The following is a 20,494-nucleotide window of genomic DNA, read 5'->3' as shown; positions in this document are numbered from 1 at the left end:
CAACTGGTTAGTTTTGAGAATCTCAGACCCAGACTTCCCCAACCTTTCTGACTTCTCCATTGACCCCTTTCATTTACTTGTAAATTAAAATGTATAAAAACTATTCCCATTTCATCTGCTTTTCTTAAACTGACCCATCATGCTTTCTTGTGATTACCTGCTGGCTCTTTTGGGGAGTTCTTCTGATTTAGGGTCTGTCAGGTGCCCTTCTGTTTCCCTCTTTTGTACAGATGCTTTTACTGCCTGAGTTTGAAGGCTGTCAATGATTTGTCCCCATTCACATGTAATTGAGAGTTTTGTGAGGATACCTTGTCACCTAGATTTGATTTAGATGTTGTGGGTATATGGTTCTGCTATCCTGTTTTTTGTTTTGTTTTGTTTTGTGCAGGGATTGAGGGAAATTAAAAAAATAGCGTTCTTTGCTATCTTCTTTAGAATTTCTTCATTTGTCTTTAAATATTTGATCCATGTATGTTGCTGTAAAACTTTTTCTCACATTTGACTGTTCTTTCCTTCTAAATATGTAATACCTACAACCACTGCTGGGGAAAATAACTCATGAGAGATGCTCACTTATGATTTTCCCTTTTTTGTAAGGTGCTTGGGTGTTTGGGTATCAAAGTTTTGCTGACATTATAATACAAGCTGGGGAATATTCCCTTTTTTCCTATCTTCTGGAAAACTTTTTAAAAAATTAGTATTATTTTTTCCTTGAGTATTTGGAAGAATTCAACTATGAAGCCACAGGGACTTGGAGTTATCTCTGTAAGAAGATTTCAATTATGGATTCAATTTATGTTGTAATTTCTTGTGGCTATTTAGATTATTTATAAATACTTTGCATTTAATTTGCTAACATTTTGGAGTCTTTCTAGTTGTCTTTTTGTTATTGCTGTCTAGTTTCATTGTATTGTGATCACAGAACATCATACTGTGCGTGATTTTCATCTTGAAATTTTGGAAACTTGCTTTATTGCCCAACTTACAGTCTGTTTTGGTAAATGTTTCATATGTACTTGAAAAGTTATTGGGTGTGTATGTATGTTCTTTGTCAAGTTGTTTAATCATTATATTCAAATCTATATTTTTACTATTTTCATCTGGTTGTTGTATCAATTACTGAAAGAAGAGTGTTAAAATCTCCAGGTGGATTTGTGTTATTTTCTCCTTACAGATTTTTGCTACTTGAGCTAAGTTATTTAATGTATAACAATTTAAATTGTGTAGGGTTTGTTTAGATTGTTGCATTATATTGTTTAGGTGGTTGCGTTGACCTTTTTATACATCTTCCTGTTGTAGTGACCATTTTTATTATTATGACATAATAAATGTATCTCTAGTAACATTACTTCTTTAAAGTTACTTTATTTCATATTATATAGCTATAGCATTTTTTTGGTTAATGTTTGCTTGTTATACTTTTTCTGTATCTTCTTTTAATTTCTCTGATTCCTTATGTTTATGTTTCTCTTATCTCAAATCCAACCTGACCATCTTTGTCTTTTCATCTGAGTATTTAATTTATTCATGCATTAATATAATTACTGATATGGTTTGCTCTTTAGACTGTGTACAGTCTTGCTTTGTGTTTTTATCTGTCCCATCTGTACTGTTTCTTTATTCTTGTATTTCATTTTTTCCCTCTTTTTACTAATCAAGCATTTTATTTTTCTCTATACATTATTCATTTACTCTTTTGTTGTGATCCTAGAGATTACAAATTGTATCCTTAATTCTACCATAATGCTCATTCAGATCTACCTTAATTTAGTATTTATATTGCTTCTCAAACCATGTATGAGCCTTTTAACAATATTACACTATCCCCTCTAACCCTTTTGCTTATTACATACTTTACTATCATATATCTTATATAGCTCACAAGGCATTATTTTTTTTTAAATTTTATTATGTTATGTTAATCACCATACTTTACATCATTCGTTTTTGATGTAGTGTTCCATGATTCATTGTTTGCGTATAACACCCAGTGCTCCATTCAGTACATGCCCTCTTTAATACCCATCACCAGGCTAACCCATCCCCTCACCCCCCTCCCCTCTAGAACCCTCAGTTTGTTTCTCAGAGTCCATAGTCTCTCATGGTTTGTCTCCCCCTCCGATTCCCCCCCTTTTATTTTACCCTTCCTACTATCTTCTTTTTTTTAACATATAATGTATTATGTGTTTCAGAGGTACAGGTCTGTGATTCAACAGTCTTACACAGTTCACAGCACTCACCATTGCATTGGGGAGGATATATGCAATGGTGAGCTCACAAGGCATTATTATGCTAAGCAATCAATATTCATTTACATTTACCCACATTTTCTTCTTTACAATGTTCATTATTCCTTCCTGAGATTATATACTTACATTTGATATCTTTTTCCTTTAAACTGCCTTTAGCATTTCCTGTAGTGCAGATCTGCCCTGTATAAATTCTCTCAGCTTTGGTTTGTCTGAAAAGATCTTTATTTCACCTCTAGCTTTAAGGAATATTTTCAGTATACTAAACGCTAAATAGGTAGGGTTTTTTAAGGGGGGGATTGTTTTTGCTTTATTTCATTTTGTTCTTTGTACTTTAAAGGTGTCATTATATTTTCTTCTGGCATCCATAATTATGTGTCTTATTTTTGTTCCTTTGAAAGCAATATGTTTTTCTTCAAGCTTTTTTAGTAGTATTTCTTTGATTTTCAACAATTTTACCATGATATGCGTAGATGTAGTTTCCTTTGTCTTTAACCTGCTTTAGGTTTTTTCAGCTTCTTAAACCTAAAGGTTGATGTGTTTTTTTTTCAATTTGGGGAAGATTACATTCATTAGATCTTTCTATATTCTGCCCAATTATTTCTCTTTTTCTTTTTGGACTCTAGTTACACATATACTAGACCTTTTGAATTTATCATGTTTATTATGGTCTTTTCTGCTTTTTAAATATTTTCTTCCTTTTTGCTTCAGTATGAATACAGGCATACCTCTGAGATATTGTGGGTTCAGTTCCAGACCACTACAGTAAAGCAAATATCACAATAAAGCAAGTCAAATGAATTTTTTGGTTTCCTGGTGCATATAGAAGTTATGTTTACACTATACTATAATCTGTTAAGTGTATAATAGCATTCTGTCTAAAAAAGCAATGTACATACCTTAATTTAAAAGTACTTTATTGCTAAAAAATACTAACCATCATCTGAGCTTTCAGCAAGTCATCATCACTGATCGCAGATCACCATAACAAATATAATAATAATGAAAAAGTGAAATATTGCTACTACCAAAATGCAACAGAGACACAAAGTGAGCAAATGCTATTGGAAAGGTGGCACCAAAAGACTTGCTTAATGCAGGGTTGCCATCAACTGCCATTTGTAAAAGAAACAATTATCTGTAAAATGCAGTAAAACAAGGTATGCCGGCATTTCTATTGATCTGTCATTTCATTAACTCTGTCTTCTGCCATCTCTAACCTTCTGCTGTCTCCAAATGAATCCAGTGAGTTCATAATATCAAATATTGCATTTTTCAATGCTAGAATGCCCATTTAATATTCTTTTATAGATTTCAGTTCTCTCTTGAAAATGCCCGTAGATTTATCCCTTTGGCCCATCTCTTCCTCTTTTTTCTTGAACATATTGATCAAAGTTAGTTTAAAGTACCTATCTGATAAATTTAATATCTGAGGTGTCTATATATGTTTCTATTATTATCTGATTGTTTCTGTTGTCTTTGTTTTTCTGGTTTTCAGTCATTTTGGTTTTTTTTTTTATAAACCATGCTTTATGAGAGAAGTCAATAAACTTCTATAAATTGTGAGATTATAGCTATTTTAGGCTTTGTGAACCTATATGATCCATATTCTTCTTTTAAAATTTTTCTACAGGGGTGCCTGGGTGGCTCAGTCATTTAAGCGTCTGACTCTTGGTTTCAGCTCAGGTCATGATCTTGTGGTCGGGAGATCAAGCCCCGCTTTGCACTCCGTGCTCAGTGCACAATTTCAGATTCTCATTCCCTCCCCTCTGCTCCTCCCTGTGCTCACGCGAGTGCATGCGCGTGCCCTCTCTCTCTCTCTAAAATAAATCTTTAAAAAAATTTTCTTCTACAGCACTTTAAAAATGTAAAAACCATTTTTAGCTCATAGACTATATAAAACCAGGACACAGGTTATAATTTTCATACTTGTGTTTTACAATATTTGTTTGGAAATGACAGACATTGTGGATGAAAAATTTAATAGCCTCTGGATAATGTTATCTTTCTTCAAAGATTAGATTTTCTTCTTTAAATAATACCAGCAGATTACCTTGATACTGTTGATGTTTGTATTAGACTTTTGTTATGGTGTGTTTGCTTGTTTTTGTAGTTTTTAACTTATTTCAACATGTAGCCCTTATTCCGATGCCTTGATCTTTCTGAGATCTCAGCTAAAAGTTTATGATGTTTACCAAGTCTCCCTGTACATCTGTGGGGCTTGATCTCCAATCTGTCTCCCAAATATCACCCAAGTACTCAAATCTTTCCTCAGCATTTTATTCTCCTAGCTGCTATTACCTGCTGATTTTCTTGGAGTATTGCTTTATGCATGCATAGTTTAGTAGTAAGCCAAAAATAGAGGGGATTTTTTGTTGTTGTTTTATCCTTGTTAGAGGACTTTTGCATAGATTTAAGGGTTGCTTATTGATGGCTTACTCTTTTCCATGATTTTGTCATTCAAGTCTGAGTCACTTCTAACCTGTAAGACTGTTGCTTTCTGCTTGTAATCTATTTGCCTGTGCTGATATTTAGAAAATGCCCCAGAGAAAAGCTGGGATGAAGTTGAGCTCATCTCATGTGTTTACCTTCTCTCAGTTGAAGTCCATTAGTCCTTGCCTGCATCATTTATTCTCCAATGATTCCATACAGTTTTTTAAATGTACTTTTTGTCTATCATTTCTACTTATTTTTAGTGGGAGATTAATCCAATATGAGTTATGTTATCATGGCCAGGAACAAACATATATCTGTTACATTTTCTTTAACTGTTTTATTTCTTGACTATAATGTTATATTTTCAGTGTTGTAAAACATGTTGAAAATACCAAGAACCATACTTTAAGAAATTGAAATTACCCATAACACTACTACCCAGAGATTATGTTTTCATTAATCACATAAATTTGTTTTTTAATTTTAAATTTTAGTTGTTATAAAAGTTATCTGTGCACATAATTTAAAATACCAAGTAGCTCTGGAAGTTCTTTTTACCAAAAACAGCAGTCCCTAGACCTCACTCCTTGCCTTATATTCTGCTTCCCAGAGTCACCCACTTTCAGCTCTTTTAACTATTTGTTTTTTTTATTTCTGTACATAATTTTAAAGCAAATACCTCTACTATTACTTCTTGATTTAAAAAAAAAATTTCCCCCCCAGTTCTAGGCATTATGTATGGACTTCTTATTTTGGCAAATAAGGATTTAGCTGCCTCTCATCCATTTTTTCCCCTTGATCTCGCCATATAAATCTACACATACCATTCTTACATGCTCTAAATATAATTAGAATTTTGGTTAAATCAACATACAGCATTGGTATTGTTATGACCATGAATGTTCTTATCAAAGCTAAGATATATTGTACCATGATTGCTTTTCTTTTTTGCATAGTATTTCATTTTCCCTTTAGTGAGTATTTTTTGCTTTGTTTTCACGTATTTATTTCTAGTTTGTTGCCATACTCTCCCCTAGATGTTTGTCTCTTCTCAGAGCATACAGATACATTAGGTATTCTATTGGTATCATCTTGGAAGCATTTCTTTGGAATCCTTCTCCTTCCAAATTAGACAAGTTTTTCCTTTGGACTGCTGTAAAGATGTCATCCTGGCCTCTCCCTTAACTTCTCCCAATGTTAGGTCTCTTACTGCTTTGTTTTTCTTGATATATTCTCACATTTTACAGGTATCTGTGAGGGGGGGTGTGTGTGTGTGAGAGAGAGTGAGACCATATGTGGTAAAAATTGCTACTGTCTGCAGTATCCAATTTTCCCTTCCTCCTTTTTAGTAATAGACTCTCCCCATGCCCACCATGGGTTTGGGTTGGCACATGGCTGTCTATGCAGAAACTACATTTCCCAGCTTCTTTTTTGCAGCTGGATGTGGCCATGTGAATTGAACAGGTTGTATCCAAAGTAAAATAACCATTCATGTGGCTTTTACTTTTTTCTAGCTTAACTGAAGTCTGATTGACAAATAAAAAATTGTATATATTTAAGGTATACAACATGGTGGTTTGATATAAGTATACCTTGTGTGATGATTACCACAATCAAGCCAATTAACATATCCATCAGCTCACATACTTAACAGTGTGTGTGTGTGTGTGTGTGTGTGTGTGTGTGTGTGGTGGTAACACTTAAGATATACTCTCCTAGCAAATTTCAAGTATACTATACATTATTAACTATAATTAACCATTCTGTAGATCTGTAGAACATATTCATGTTATAACTGAAGGCTTGTACTCTTTACCAATATCTTCCCATTTCCCCCACACACCAGCCCCTGGCAACCACCATTCTACTCTCTGTTTGTGTTCAACTTTTTTAGATTCCACATGCACATGATACATACAATGTTTGTCTTTCTGTGTCTGGCTTATTTTACTGAGCCAGAGGATAGTCCTCCAGGTTCATCCACACTGTCGCAAATGGTAGGATTTCCCTATTTCTTAAGGCCAGATAGTATTCCAGTATATATGCCACATATTCTTTATTTATTCATCTGCTGATAGACACTTAGGTTGTTTTCATGTCTTGGCTACTATGAATAATGCTGCAGTGAACATGGGAGTACAGGTATCTCTTCAAGATACTGATTTAATTTCATTTGGATGTAAACCTAGAAGAGGAGTTGCTGGATCATATGGTAGTTTTATTTTTAACTTTTTAGGAACCTCCGTACTGTTTTCCATAATGGCAGGACAAATTTCCAGTCCCATTTATATTATACAAGGGTTCCCTTTTTTTCCACATGCTTTTACCAGAATTTGTTATCTCTTAACTTTTTTATAATAGTGTATTAACAGGAGTAGATGATGTCTCATTGTGGTTTTGATTTGCATTTCCCTGATGATTAGTGATGTTGAGCACCTTTTCATATACCTGTTGACCATTTGTATGTCTTATTTTGAGAAATGTCTTTTCAGTCCCTTTGCCCATTTTTAATTGGTATTAATTAATTAATAATAGAAAATCAGGGCGCCTGGGTGGCTCAGATGGTTAAGCGTCTGCTTTCGGCTCAGGTCATGATCCCAGGGTCTTGGGATCGAGTCCCGCATCGGGCTCCCTGCTCGGCAGGGAGCCTACTTCTCTCTGCCTCTGCCCCCCTCTCTCTCTCTCCCTGTCTCTCATGAATAAATAAATAAAATCTTTAAAAAAAAAAAAAAGAAAATTAATTTGCCCTTTTTTGCAATCAAGTTTTAGGAATTCTTTATATATTTTGAATATTAACCCCTTACCAGATACATGGTTTACAAATATTTTATCTCATTCCATAAACTGCCGTTTCATGTTGTTGATTGTTTCCTTTGCTGTGCAGAAGCAGTTTGGTTTGATATAGTTCCACTTTTTTAGTTTTGATTTTGTTTCTTGTGCTTTTGGTGTTATATTAAAAAATTCCTTGCCATGATGTGTATATTCTTTTTCGGGGTGCCCATTCAAGTGTCTTGCCCATCCTTCCATTGTTATTGTTTTCTTTTGGTTTCTAGAAATTTTTTGTATATTCTAGATACAAGCCCTTTGTTAGTTATGTGTGTTGTAAATTTATCTCGTCTTTCACTGGCTTGTCCTTTTACTGAATGGCATTTTTTGAAGAACAGAAGTTGTTAGTTTTATTAGGTCCAATTTATTTAGTCCTTTTCCTTAGTGTTTTTTGTATCCTGTTTAAAAAAAATCCTAAGGTCATGATGATTTTTTTCCCTCTGTTAACTTCTAAAAGCTTTATTGTTTAACTTTCAAATTTAGACCTGCAGCTTATCTCATAAAGATGTTTCTGTATGGTACGAAGAGGAGTCATTTTATTTTTTCTGATTTAGTATCTAGTTGACCCTGCATCATTTATTAAAAAAAACCCTCCTTTCCCACTGCTCTGTAGTGATACTTTTGTTACAAGTCGAGTATCTATATATGTGTTTCTGAACACTTAAATTATTCCATTGATTTCCGTCTATGTTTTTACTATTATGATACTTCTTGATTATAAATTTTTAAATCTTGATATCCAGTAAATCAAGTTTTCCCATCTTGCAAGTTCAAGAGAAATCTGGCTAGTTTTACCCTTTTCATTTCCATATAAATTTGAGAGTAGGCTTCTCAAAAATATGTTGTTGGTTTCTTTAGGATTATATTGAATATTTAGATTGGAAGAAATTGATATCTTTACAATATTCACTTTTCTAGTCCATGAATACTTATATCCTCACATTTGTCTAGATCTTTTATTTCCTCTCAACAGTAGGTTATAGTTTTCTTCATAGTGGTATTTTATAAACTTGTTAGGTAATTCCAAAAATTTTATACTTTTTGATGCCATTGTTTTATTCCTCTCTTTTGAAATTTTATTTTATAATTGTGGCTCATGTATAAAAGTAGAAATATAATTCACTTTTGTATATTGACTTTATATTCAGCAACTTAGCTGAGTTCTTTCATTAATTCTGGTAATGTATCTATAGTTTCTCTTGGTATTTTTGTGAACCCATGATACTGTGTTAAGACAGTTTTATTTTATGTTTTCTAATTCTTATGCTAATTCTTCTAATAGAATGCTGGTTAGAGAAGTGCCATGTTTTTAAGTCTTTTTGAAAATATCCATTATCAGATTAAGGAATTCTTTTCTAGTCTTGTTTTATGAAGAGTCATGAAATGTATCAAACTCTTTTTCTGAATCAATTAAGATGATTGTATGATTTTTCTTCTTTATTATATTAATGTTGCAAATACTAGTGATTGATTTTCAAATATTAAACAGGTTTTATCAGTATTATCACTTTTTTTTTACTGTTACCAGTATTATAAGTTATGGATTTCATGGATTTCATTTGTGATTTTCTGATAGTAAGTGAATTCCATTGTCATATTCCTTTGGCCATTTAGATGTCCTTCTTTATAAATTGTATTTATATTCTTTGCCCTTTTTATGTTGCATTGCCTATGTTTTTCGTGTGAATTTTTATCTGGTATAGATTACTTTTATCTAGTATATCATCACAGGTTTTTCCCACATACTCCTAATTCACTTATGATGCTTTTTTTGGCCATGCAGATTTTAAAAAAATTTCTGTGCAAGTATGTCTTTTTATTTATATCTTTTCAATTTCCTTTAGTGGGTAAAAGTTTTCCCAAATTTTTAAATCAGTTTGATAGACAACATATGCATGTATGTGAGTGTGAATGGACATGCACACACTTGCAAGACATTTAATCTAATTGGAAATCTAACAATTTTCTGGATTATTTTTTGACAATTATTATTTCAAACGAATTTTAAGCTCATTTTATATAACTGGGTATTTTGATTAGAATTGTATCAAATTTATATATTGATTTTTGAAATTTTTTTTTTTTTTAAGATTTTATTTATTTATTCATGAGAGACAGAGAGAGAGAGAGAGGGGCAGAGGGAGAAGCAGGCTCCCAAGGAGCAGGGAGCCCGATGCGGGACTCGATCCCAGGACGCTGGGATCATGACCTGAGCCGAAGGCAGATGCTTAACCATCTGAGCCACCCAGGCGCCCTGATTTTTGAAATATTTTTTATGCTACTAAATTCAGGAGTTTAAGTATGTCTTTATCTTTGCACCAATCTTGTGTTTATCAGTAACATTTTGTTTTATTCATTTAAGTTCTTAAAGGCTTTTTTTGGTAAAATGATGCTTTTTTTTAACCATCCTTTTATTTACTTATTTATTTTAATTCAAATTCAATAAATTAATATATTGTGTATTATTAGTTTCAGAGGTAGAGCTCAGTGATTCATCAGTCTTATATACTACCCAGTGCTCGTTATATCAGGTGCCCTCCTTAATGTCCATCACCCAGTTACCCCACCCCTCCAGCAACCCTCAGTTTGTTTCCTGTGCTTAAGAGTACTCCTCTTAGGGTTTATCTCCCTCTCTGATTTCATCTTGTTTTATTTTTCCCTTCTTCCCCTATGATCCTCTGTTTTCTTTCTTAAATTCCATATATGAGTGAGATCATATAATAATTGTCTTTCTCCGATTGACTTATAGCATAATACCCTCTAGTTCCATCCTATCGTTGCAAATGGCAAGATTTCATTTTTTGATGGCTGAATAATATTCCATTGTGTATATATACCACATCTTCTTTCTTTAAACATTCATCTGTCAACAGACATCTGAGCTCTTTCCAATTGCTGCCATAAACATTAGTGTGCAGGTGCCCCTTCGGATCACTACATTTGTATCTTTGGGGTAAATACCTAGTAGTGCAATTGCTGGGTCGTAGCATAGCTCTATTTTCAACTTTTTGAGGAATCTCCATACTGTTTTCCAGAGTGGCTGCACTAGCTTGCATTCCCACCAACAGCATAAGAGGGTTCCTCTTTCTCCACAGCCTTGCCAACATCTGTTGTTTCCTGAGTGATTAATTTTAGCCATTCTGACTGGTGTGAGGTGGTATCTCATTGAGGTTTTGATTTGGATTTCCCTGATGCCGAGTGATATTGAGCACTTTTTTATGTGTCTGTTGGCCATTTGTATGTCGTCTTTGGAGAAATGTCTGTTCATCTCTTCTGTCCATTTCTTGATTGGATTATTTGTTCTTTGGGTGTTGAGTTTGATAAGTTCTTTATAGATTTTAGGTACTGACCCTTTATCTGATAAGACATTTGCAAATATCTTCTCCCATTCTGTCGCTTGTCTTTTGGTTTTGTCCATTGTTTGCTGTGCAGAAGATTTTTATCTTGATGAAATCCCAATAGTTCATTTTTGCCTTTGTTTCCCTTGCTTTTGGAGTTGTGTCTAGCAAAAAGTTGCTTCAGGCAAGGTCACAGAGATTGCTGTCTGTGTTCTCCTCTAGGATTTTGATGGATTCCTGTCTCACATTGAGGTCTTACATCCACTTTGAGTCTATTTTTGTGTGTGGTGTAAGAAAGTGGTCCAGTTTCATTCTTCTGCATGTGGCAGTCCAATTTTCCCAGCACCATTTGTTGAAGAGACTGTCTTTTTTCCATTGAATATACTTTCCTGCTTTGTCGAAGATTAGTTGACCATAGAGTTGAGGGTCCATTTCTGGGTTCTCTATTCTGTTCCATTGACCTATGTGTGTGTTTTGTGCTAGTACCATGTTGTCTTTATAGTATTGCTTGAAGTCCGCCATTGTGATGCCCCTAGTTTTGTTTTTCTTTTTCAACATTCCTTTGGCTATTTGGAGTCTTTGGTTCCATACAAATTTTAGGATTATTTGTTTCAGCTCTATGAAAAAAGTTGATGGTATTTTGATAGGGATTGCATTAAATGTATAGATTGCTCTGGATAGCTTAGACATTTTACCAATATTTGTTCTTCCAATAAATGAGCATGGAACATTTTTCCATTTCTTTGTGTCTTCCTCAATTTCTTTAATGAGTGTTCTGTAGTTTGCAGAGTACAGGTCTTTTACCTCTTTGGCTAGTTTTATTCCTAGGTATCTTAGGGTTTTTGGTGCAGTTGTAAATGGGATCAATTCCTTAATTTCTCTTTTTTCGGCTCATTGTTATTGTATAGAAATGCAACTGATTTCTGTGCATTGATTTTTATATCCTGCCACTTTGCTGAATTCCTATATGAGTTCTAGGAATTTTGGGGTAGAGTTTTTTGGGTTTTCCACATAGAGTATCATATTGCCTGCGAACAGTGAGAGTTTGACTTCTTCCTTGCTGATTCAGATGCCTTTTATTTCTTTATTTCTTTTTTTTTTAAAGTTAAGCTTTTTATTTGGGGAATTTTCAAATATAAACAAAAACAGGAAAAAAAACCAGTATAATGAACCTCCCTATACCTTTTACCTAGCCTTTTTTTAAAATTAATTAATTTTTTTTAATGTAGTGTTCCATGATTCATTGTTTGCGTATAACACCCAGTGCTCCGTTCAACATGTACCCTCTTTAATACCCATCACCAGGCTAACCCATCCTCCTACCCCCCTCCCCTCTAGAACCCTCAGTTTGTTTCTCAGAGTCCATAGTCTTTCATGGTTCATCTCCCCCTCCGATTCCCCCCCTTCATTCTTCCCTTCCTGCTATTTTCTTCTTCTTCTTCTTTTTTTTAACATATGATGTATTATTTGTTTCAGAGGTACAGGTCTGTGATTCATCAGTCTTACACAATTCACAGTGCTCACCATAGCACATACCCTCCTCAATGCCTATCACCCAGCCACCCCACCCCTCCCACCCACCACTACTCCAGCAACCCTCAGTTTGTTTCCTGAGATTAAGAATTCCACATATCAGTGAGATCATATGATACATGTCTTTCTCTGATTGACTTATTTTGCTCAGCGTAATACCCTCCAGTTCCATTCACGTCGTTGCAAATGGCAAGATTTCGGGTTTTTTTGATGGCTGCATAATAGTCCATTGTATATATATACTACATCTTTTCTTTATCCATTCATCTGTTGATGGACATCTTGGCTCTTTCCATAGTTTGGCTGTTGTGGACATTGCTGCTCTAAACATCGGGGTGCACGTACCCCTTCGGATCACTACATTTGTATCTCTGGAGTAAATACCCAGTAGTGCAATTGCTGGGTCATATGGTAGCTCTATTTTCAACTTTTTGAGGAACCTCCATACTGTTTTCCAGAGTGGTTGCACCAGCTTGCATTCCCACCAACAGTGTAGGAGGGTTCCCCTTTCTCCGCAAATGCCTTTTATTTATTTGTGTTGTCTGATTGCTGAGGCTAGGACTTCTAGTACTATCTTGAACAATAGTGGTGAGAGTGGGCATCCCTGTCATGTCCTTACCTTAAGGGAAAAGCTCTCAGTTTTTCCCCACTGAGAATGATATTTACTGTGGGCTTTTCATATATGGCTTTTATGATACTGAGGTATGTTCCCTCTATCCCTACACTTTGGAGAGTTCTAATCAAGAAAGGATGCTGTATTTTGTCAAATGCTTTTTCTACATCAATTGAGAGGATCATATGGTTCTTGTCTTTTATTAATGTGATTTGTCACATTGATTGATTTGTGAATATTGCATCCCAGAAATAAATCTCAGTTGGTTGTGGTGAATAATCCTCTTAATGTACCGTTGGATCCTATTCTCTAGTATTTTGGTGAGAATTTTTTCATCCATATTCATCAGGGATATTGTTCTGTAATTCTCCCTTTTGGTGGGGTCTTTGGTTTTGGGATCAAGGTGATGCTGGCCTCATAGAGAGTTTGGAAGGTTTCCTTCCATTTTTATTTTTTGTAACAGCTTCAGAAGAATAGGTATTAATTCTTTTTTTTTCCTTTTTTCAAATGCATAGGGCATTAATTCTTTAAATATTTGGTAGAATTCCCCTGGGAACCCATCCGGCCCTGGACTCTTGTTTGTTGGGAGATTTTTTATTACTGGTTTGATTTCCTTGCTGGTTATCGATTGGTCTGTTTAGGTTTTCTATTTTTTTCTGTTTCAGTTTTGGTAGTTTATACATTTCTAGGAATGCATCCTTTTCTTCCAGATTGCCTAATTTGTTGGCATATAGTTGCTCATAATATGTTCTTATAATTGTTGGTATTTCTTCAGTGTTGATGGTGATCTCTCCTTTTTCATTCATGATTTTATTTGGGTCCTTTCTCTTTTCTTTTTGACTAGTCTTGCCAGGGGTTTATCAGTCTTATTCTTTCAGAGAACCAGCTCCTACTTTCATTGATCTGTCTACTGTTCTTTTGGTTTCTATTTCATTGGTTTCTGCTCTAATTATTCTCTTCTCCTGCTGGGTTTAGGCTTTATTTGCTGTTCTTTCTCCAGTTCCTTTCAGTGTAAGGTTAGGTTGTATATTTGAGACCTTTCTTGTTTCTTGAGAAAGGCTTGTATTGCTATATACTTCCCTTTTCGGACCACCTTTGCTGCATCCCAAAGGTTTTGAACAGTTGTGTTTTCATTTTCATTTATTTCCAAGAATTTTTCAAGTTTCTTTAATTTCCTGGTTGACCCATTCATTCTTTTTTTTTTTTTTTTTTTTTAAAGATTTTATTTATTTATTTGACAGAGACACAGCGAGAGAAGGAACACAAGCAAGGGGAGTGGGAGAGGGAGAAGCAGGCTTCCCGCGGAGCAGGGAGCCCGATGCGGGGCTCGATCCCAGGACGCTGGGATCACGACCTGAGCCGAAGGCAGACGCTTAACGACTGAGCCACCCAGGCGCCCCGACCCATTAATTCTTTACTAGGACTGTCTTTAACCTCCATGTATTGGAGTTCTTTCGAAATTTCCTCTTGTGATTGAGTTCAAGTTTCAAAGCATTGTGGTCCAAAAATATGCAGGGAATGATCCCAGTCTTTTGGTAACAGTTGAGACCTGTTTTGCGACCCAGTATATGATCTATTCTGGAGAATGTTCCATGTGCACTCGAGAAGAATGTGTATTCTGTTGCTTTAGAGTGGAATGCTTTGACTATATCTGTGAAGTCATCTGGTCCAGTGTGTCATTCAAAGCCCTTGTTTCCTTGTTGATCTTCTGCTTAGAAGATCTCACTATTGCAGTAAGTGGGGTGTTAAAGTCCCCTAGTATTATTGTATTATTTTTAATGTGTTTCTTTAATTTAGTTATTAATTCACTTATATAATTGGCTGCTTCAGTGTTAGGGGCATAAATATTTACAACTGTTAGAGCTTCTTATTGGACAGACCCTTTGTTTATGATATAGTGTCCTTCCTCATCTCTTATTACAGTCTTTGCTTTAAAATCTAATTTGTCTGATATAAGGATTTCTTTTGCTGCCCATTAGCATTATAAATGGTTTTCCACCCCCTCAGTTTCAGTCTGGAGGTGTCTTTGGGTCTAAAATGAGTCTCTTGCAGACAGCATATTGACGGTCTTGTGTTTTTATCCAATCTGATACCCTATGTCTTTTGATTGGAGTGTTTAGCCCATTTACATTCAGAGTAACTATTGAAAGATATGAATTTAGTGCCATTGTAATACCTATAAAGTCGCTGTTTCTGTATATCATCTCTGTTCCTTTCTGGTCTATGTTACTTTTGGGCTCTCTCTTCACTTAAAGGATCCCCTTTAATACTCTTGCAGGGCTGGTTTAGTGATCACAAATTTTTTTGTTTCTGTTTGTCCTGGAAGCTTTTTATCTCTGTATTTTGAATGACAGCCTTGCTGAATAAAGTATTCTTGACTGCATATTTTTCTTATGCAGCACCCTGAATATATCATGCCAGTCTTTTCTGACCTGCCAGATCCCTGTGGATAGGTCTGCTGCCAGTAATGTTTCTACCCTTGTAGGTTACAGACCCCTTGTCCAAGCTGCGTTCAGGATTTTCTCTGTTTCTGAGCTTTGCAAGCTTCACTATTATAAGTCAAGGTGTTGACCTATTTTTATTGATTTTTGAGGGGGGTTCTCTGTGCCTTCTGGACTTGAATGCTTGTTTCCTTCCCCAGATTAGGGAAGTTCTCTGCTATAATTTGCTCCATTATACCTTCTGCCCCTCTCTCTTTCTTTCCTCTTCTTCTGGGATTCCAACTATTCCAATATTGTTTTGCTTTATGGTATCACCTATCTCTTGAATTTTACCCCTAGTGATCCAATAGTTGTTTATTTCTCTTTTTCTCAGCTTCTTTATTCTTTGTCATTTGGTCTTCTATATCACTCATTTTCTCTTCTGCCTTATTTATCCTAGCAGTTAGAGCCTCCATTCTTGATTGCATCTCATTAATAGCCTTTTTGATTTCGATCTGATTAGAAAGGGATTCTATAGTATCATCTGTGCTTTTTTCAAGCCCAGCCAATATCTTTATAATCATTATTCTGAACTCTAGTTCTGACATCTTACTTATATCCATACTGATTAGGTCCCTGGCAATCAGTACTGCCTCTTGTTCTCTTTTTTGAGGTGAGTTTTTCCATCTTGTCATTCTGTCCAGAGAAGAATAGATGATTGAGAAAACCAAATATTAAAATGGCAACAACGACCCCAGAGAAATATACACCAAACAAATCAGAAGAGACCTGTAACCAAAAAGAGAGAGAGAAAATGTAATCAGACAGGTGAACAGAACAGAGTAATACAGTGGATCCTGTGTGTATTTTGGTGTGTTTGTTAGAAAACTAAATCCCAAAATTGTAAAGAAAGAGAAACTTATATATGCACAAAAATAAAATTAAATATAGTAAAAGGATAGAATGTAACTGTAAAATGAAAATTAAAAGACAAAAAGGAGGAAAGAATATAAACAGCTGGCCAGAACAGAGCAATTCACTGTATCTTGGGTATGTTTTGGTCTGTTTTTAGAAGAGACTGCTTCCCAAAATTGTAAAGAAAGAAAAACTTATATATGTATATATACAAAAATAAAATTAAGTGTAATGAAAGGACAGAATGTAACTGTAAAAATGAAAATTTTTTAAAAAAGACTTAAAAAGTGAGTTGATAAAATAAGAAATTGGTTGAAAAGGAAAAAAAAAAATTAAAATTGAAAGACTTATGAGAAGGAATCATGAGAAAAACACCGAGATTTCCATATACTTTTTTCCCTTAGCACTGGAGTATTGCAGTTCTGAGTGATCAGTAAACTTGGTCTTGGCGGGATTTTCTTGCTGATCTTCTGGGGGTGGGGCCTGTTGTGCTGATTTTCTGGTGTCTTTGCCCTGGACAGAATTGCACCACTCTTGCTAGGGGGCCAGGCTAAGTAAGCTGCACTGGATTGCTCTATGTGGCTTTTGTTCAGTGAAGGCTCTTCACCCCCCGTTTAGAGGATGAGAATGAAAATGGCGGCCTCCCAATCTCCAGCCCTGGGGCTAAAAGCTATGCCCTTGACTCCTCAGTGTGCCCTCAGGGAAAAGCAGTCCATCACTCCTGTCTCCCTGGTTTCCATCCACATTCCATGCTCACCCAGCTTGTGACCGTGCATTTCTTTCTCTTTTTAAAAATTTTTTTTAAAAGATTTTATTTATTTTTCAGAGAGAGAAAGAGCACAAGCAGGGTGTGGCAGGCAGAGGGAAAAGCAGGCTCCCCACTGAGCAAGGAGCCCAATGTGGGACTTGATCCCAGGACCCTGGGATCATGAGGCAGATGCTTAACAGACTGAGCCACCCAGGCACCCCATGACTGCACATTTCTATCTCAGGCATAGGACCCTACTTTGAGTCTCCAAGCCCGGCAGACTCCTGCAGCGTGCAGCCATGCTGCTCCTCCCAGTGAAAGGAGTGGGGTCTCACCACAATTCTGCGGCTTTCTGGGCCCCTGCATTTCATGGTTTATGGCAACCCCAAGCTGAAAACTCACTCTGGGGCTCACTGATTGCAGCCGGCTTTCTTGCTCTGATACCTGGGAACTCTGCCACACTCAGGCACCCCTGGTCTTTCTGTGACCCTAGGGGTCCTGAGGTCACACTGTCCCACCTAGGATTCTGGCCACTTCGCCACCTGAGCACCTTTCAGTCAGGATGTCCTTCACCAGAGTAGACTTCTGAAAGTTCCAATTTTGAGCTCTGCTACTAAATCACTTTCTGGTGGTAGCCAGCTTACGGAGGCTTCCTACCCCCGTGATTTATCTTCCCATATATCGCCTCATATTCACTTCTCCACACCTCCTGCCTTGCAGAAAGTGGTTGCTTTTCTATTTGTAGAGTTGCAGCTATTCTTTTCTTAGATCTCTGGTTGAGTTCACAGGTGTTCAGAGTGCTTTGATAGCTATCTAGCTGAATTCCTGGGACCAGACAAAACTAAGGTCTCCTACTTCTCTGCCATCTTGGAAAACTGGTAAATTGATTCTTACATAATGCTGTATTTTTGTCTTTATAATGGATGACATATTTTTCCTATTTCCCTTTCTAAATTGTTATTTCTAGTTAAAATAAATAAAATATTCTTTCTATGTGTCTGTGTAAAATTTTATATGCAGACACCTCCCTGAACTATTTTTTTAAATATATTAAGTTTTTTCCCTTGAGATCTTAGATCTTCCAGATATGAGGGTTATATCATCAGTGATAAGAACTAGTGTTTTTTTGCCCAGTATTTATTCTGATTATTTCTTTTTCTTCTTACTGCATTCATTAGGCACTCTAAAGCAATCTTTAATAATGGTGCTAACTGGCATCCTTGTTCCTGATTTTAATAGACATGATTTTATAGCAGAACAGTAGGCTGAATGAGCAAAAACACAGATGTGACCTCTATCACAATTTGTTGATGAGGCTTGGTGTAGGGAAGATACTCAAAACATGAGCAACACTATAGTTTTGTTCTGTTCTTGATTGACTAGGAAGAAGTAAGAGGTAATATAACTCAAAAATACCTGTACACAACTTGTTTTCCTAAGGAAGTTAACTGAACTAGGTACAGTTCCTGGTATCCTATTGTTATGATAGGATTGCAAGCACCACAAAGCGCCCACTTCGCTTTAGTGATAATGATTTGAAATTGAGATCAATAAAGAAGACTCTTTTTTTACCCAACCATTTCAGCCACATGTGTGCAGACATAATACACAGAAAATTAAATTAAAAGGAGTTGGGGTTTCTCCATGTGGGTAGAGTGAGTTAAAGATGTATGTGAGAAAGTGATTATTTTTTTTTTTTAAGATTTTACTTATTTGTCAGAGAGAGCACAAGCAGGGGGAGTGGCAGGCAGAGGGAGAGGGAGAAGCAGACTCCCCGCTGAGCAAGGAGCCCGATGCCGGGCTCAATCCCAGGACCCTGAGATCGTGACCTGAGCTGAAGGCAGATGGTTAACCAACTGAGCCACCCAGGCATCCCGAAAAAGTGGTTTTTATTGATGGACTTTAGATGGATTTTAATGAGGATGACGGTGGAGAGAAAACATGGTAGGATCAGGGCATTATAGGTACTGGTGGGGTAACATTTTTTAAAGTTGGGATAGTAGAGGGAGATAAGTGGAAAAATAGGATGTTAGAAATTAGAAGGTAGAATATTTAGCACTGAAAATTTGAGGAGCTCTAGTAAATGACAAGCTCTCTAAGATACTACCATTGGAGTGACTGAGGTAAGGTGAAGATAAAAATCACTGGAGAGGAATTGAGAGGCTCAGAGATGGAAGGATTATTAATGGAGATCTGGCAATCAATTAAATTAGTTAAGACAGAATTACTATTGGGGAAATCTCCTGACTGGGAGTTGGAAAGAAACGTCTTCAAGAAATGAATGGGAGTGACCTGGGCGTCTTACAGATAACTGCAATAAGTTGTTCTGAGGTAAATCCATTCTCTCCTGGCATCAGTTAAAAGTATGGGGAGTTTAGGGGCACCTGGGTGGCTCAGTTGGTTGAGCATCCAGCTCTTGATTTCAACTCAGGTCATAATCTCAGGGTCATGGGATTGGGCTCTGTGCTCAGCAGGGAATCTGCTGGAGATTCTCTCTCTCCCTTTCCCTCTGCCTCTCTTCCCTTCTAAAATAAATAAATCTTTTTTAAAAAAGGTGTGGGGAGTTTCTGAGCAATTAGAAGTGACTAGCACTGACCAGAAACAAAAACAGTTAATGATTTAAAATACAACATTGTTATGTGTGTTAGTTTCAACAAAAGGGAAAAGAAAGTAAACCATATGTTAATCATCCTAAATATCATTATGTATAATTAAAATGATATTTAGCTGTCATATACCTTAATCATTTATCAACTTTTAATACATAACAGAGCTTACTCAGTAATTACCTGTTGTAAGAATGCAGTTTTTGAATTTTGCTATAATGCTGTTATAGGTAAAATTCGAGTTATTTTTGAGAATGTAGCATGATCTTTCTTTTTTTGTTGTTGTTTCAGAGACTTCTCCTGAAAGGGAGAATTACAAACCTTTAATTCCTGCAGAAGAAAAAGTAGAATATATTTCACTTGAAATGAATCCATCAGCTACTGTTGATTCTTCTGTTGAAATGAACAGTCCAGAGTTTAGTGAGGCACCTCCACAGACATCATTGAAGCCAGAAGAAAATGTGGATGGTATTTTAATAGCTCAAAATGAGCTTTATTTAACTTGATAATACTTTAATTTCTTCTATATAAACAGGACTTTATAAACAGATCATCAAAACGTGTATATGTTTGGGTGATTCATCTCAAATTAGGTTCTTTGTTTTCTATCTTTAATAACTGATCTGGATTTTTTAATGCATAATAAATCACCCCAAAACTTAGTGTTAAAATAACAACACTTTTATTATATCTCATGATTTTGCATGTCAGGAATTAAGTCAAGGCTTGACTAATGTAATTTTTATAATTCATGTGCTTTTTGTCTCTGGGATCACTTGATGGTATTCAGCTGGCAACCTGGTCTGAGGG

General features: G+C 35.8%; 1 protein-coding gene across 9 annotated transcripts in view; it reads left to right on the top strand.

Annotated features, from left to right (window-relative positions):
• LOC118519942 (serine/threonine-protein kinase Nek1) overlaps nt 1–20,494 on the top strand; it is a 230,519-nt gene that overhangs the window by 165,172 nt on the left and 44,853 nt on the right. For all 9 annotated transcript variants that reach the window (XM_078069428.1, XM_078069430.1, XM_078069434.1 and 6 more), the window contains one exon: nt 19,976–20,152. In XM_078069428.1, the coding sequence (XP_077925554.1) occupies nt 19,976–20,152 (177 nt within the window). The remainder of the gene's footprint in view (nt 1–19,975; nt 20,153–20,494) is intronic.

The sequence above is a fragment of the Halichoerus grypus genome, chromosome 3, assembly GCF_964656455.1.
Source record: "Halichoerus grypus chromosome 3, mHalGry1.hap1.1, whole genome shotgun sequence".
Taxonomy (NCBI): domain Eukaryota; kingdom Metazoa; phylum Chordata; class Mammalia; order Carnivora; family Phocidae; genus Halichoerus; species Halichoerus grypus.
Note: the sequence above shows the minus strand (reverse complement) of the source record. Positions and strands in the feature narration are given on the sequence as shown.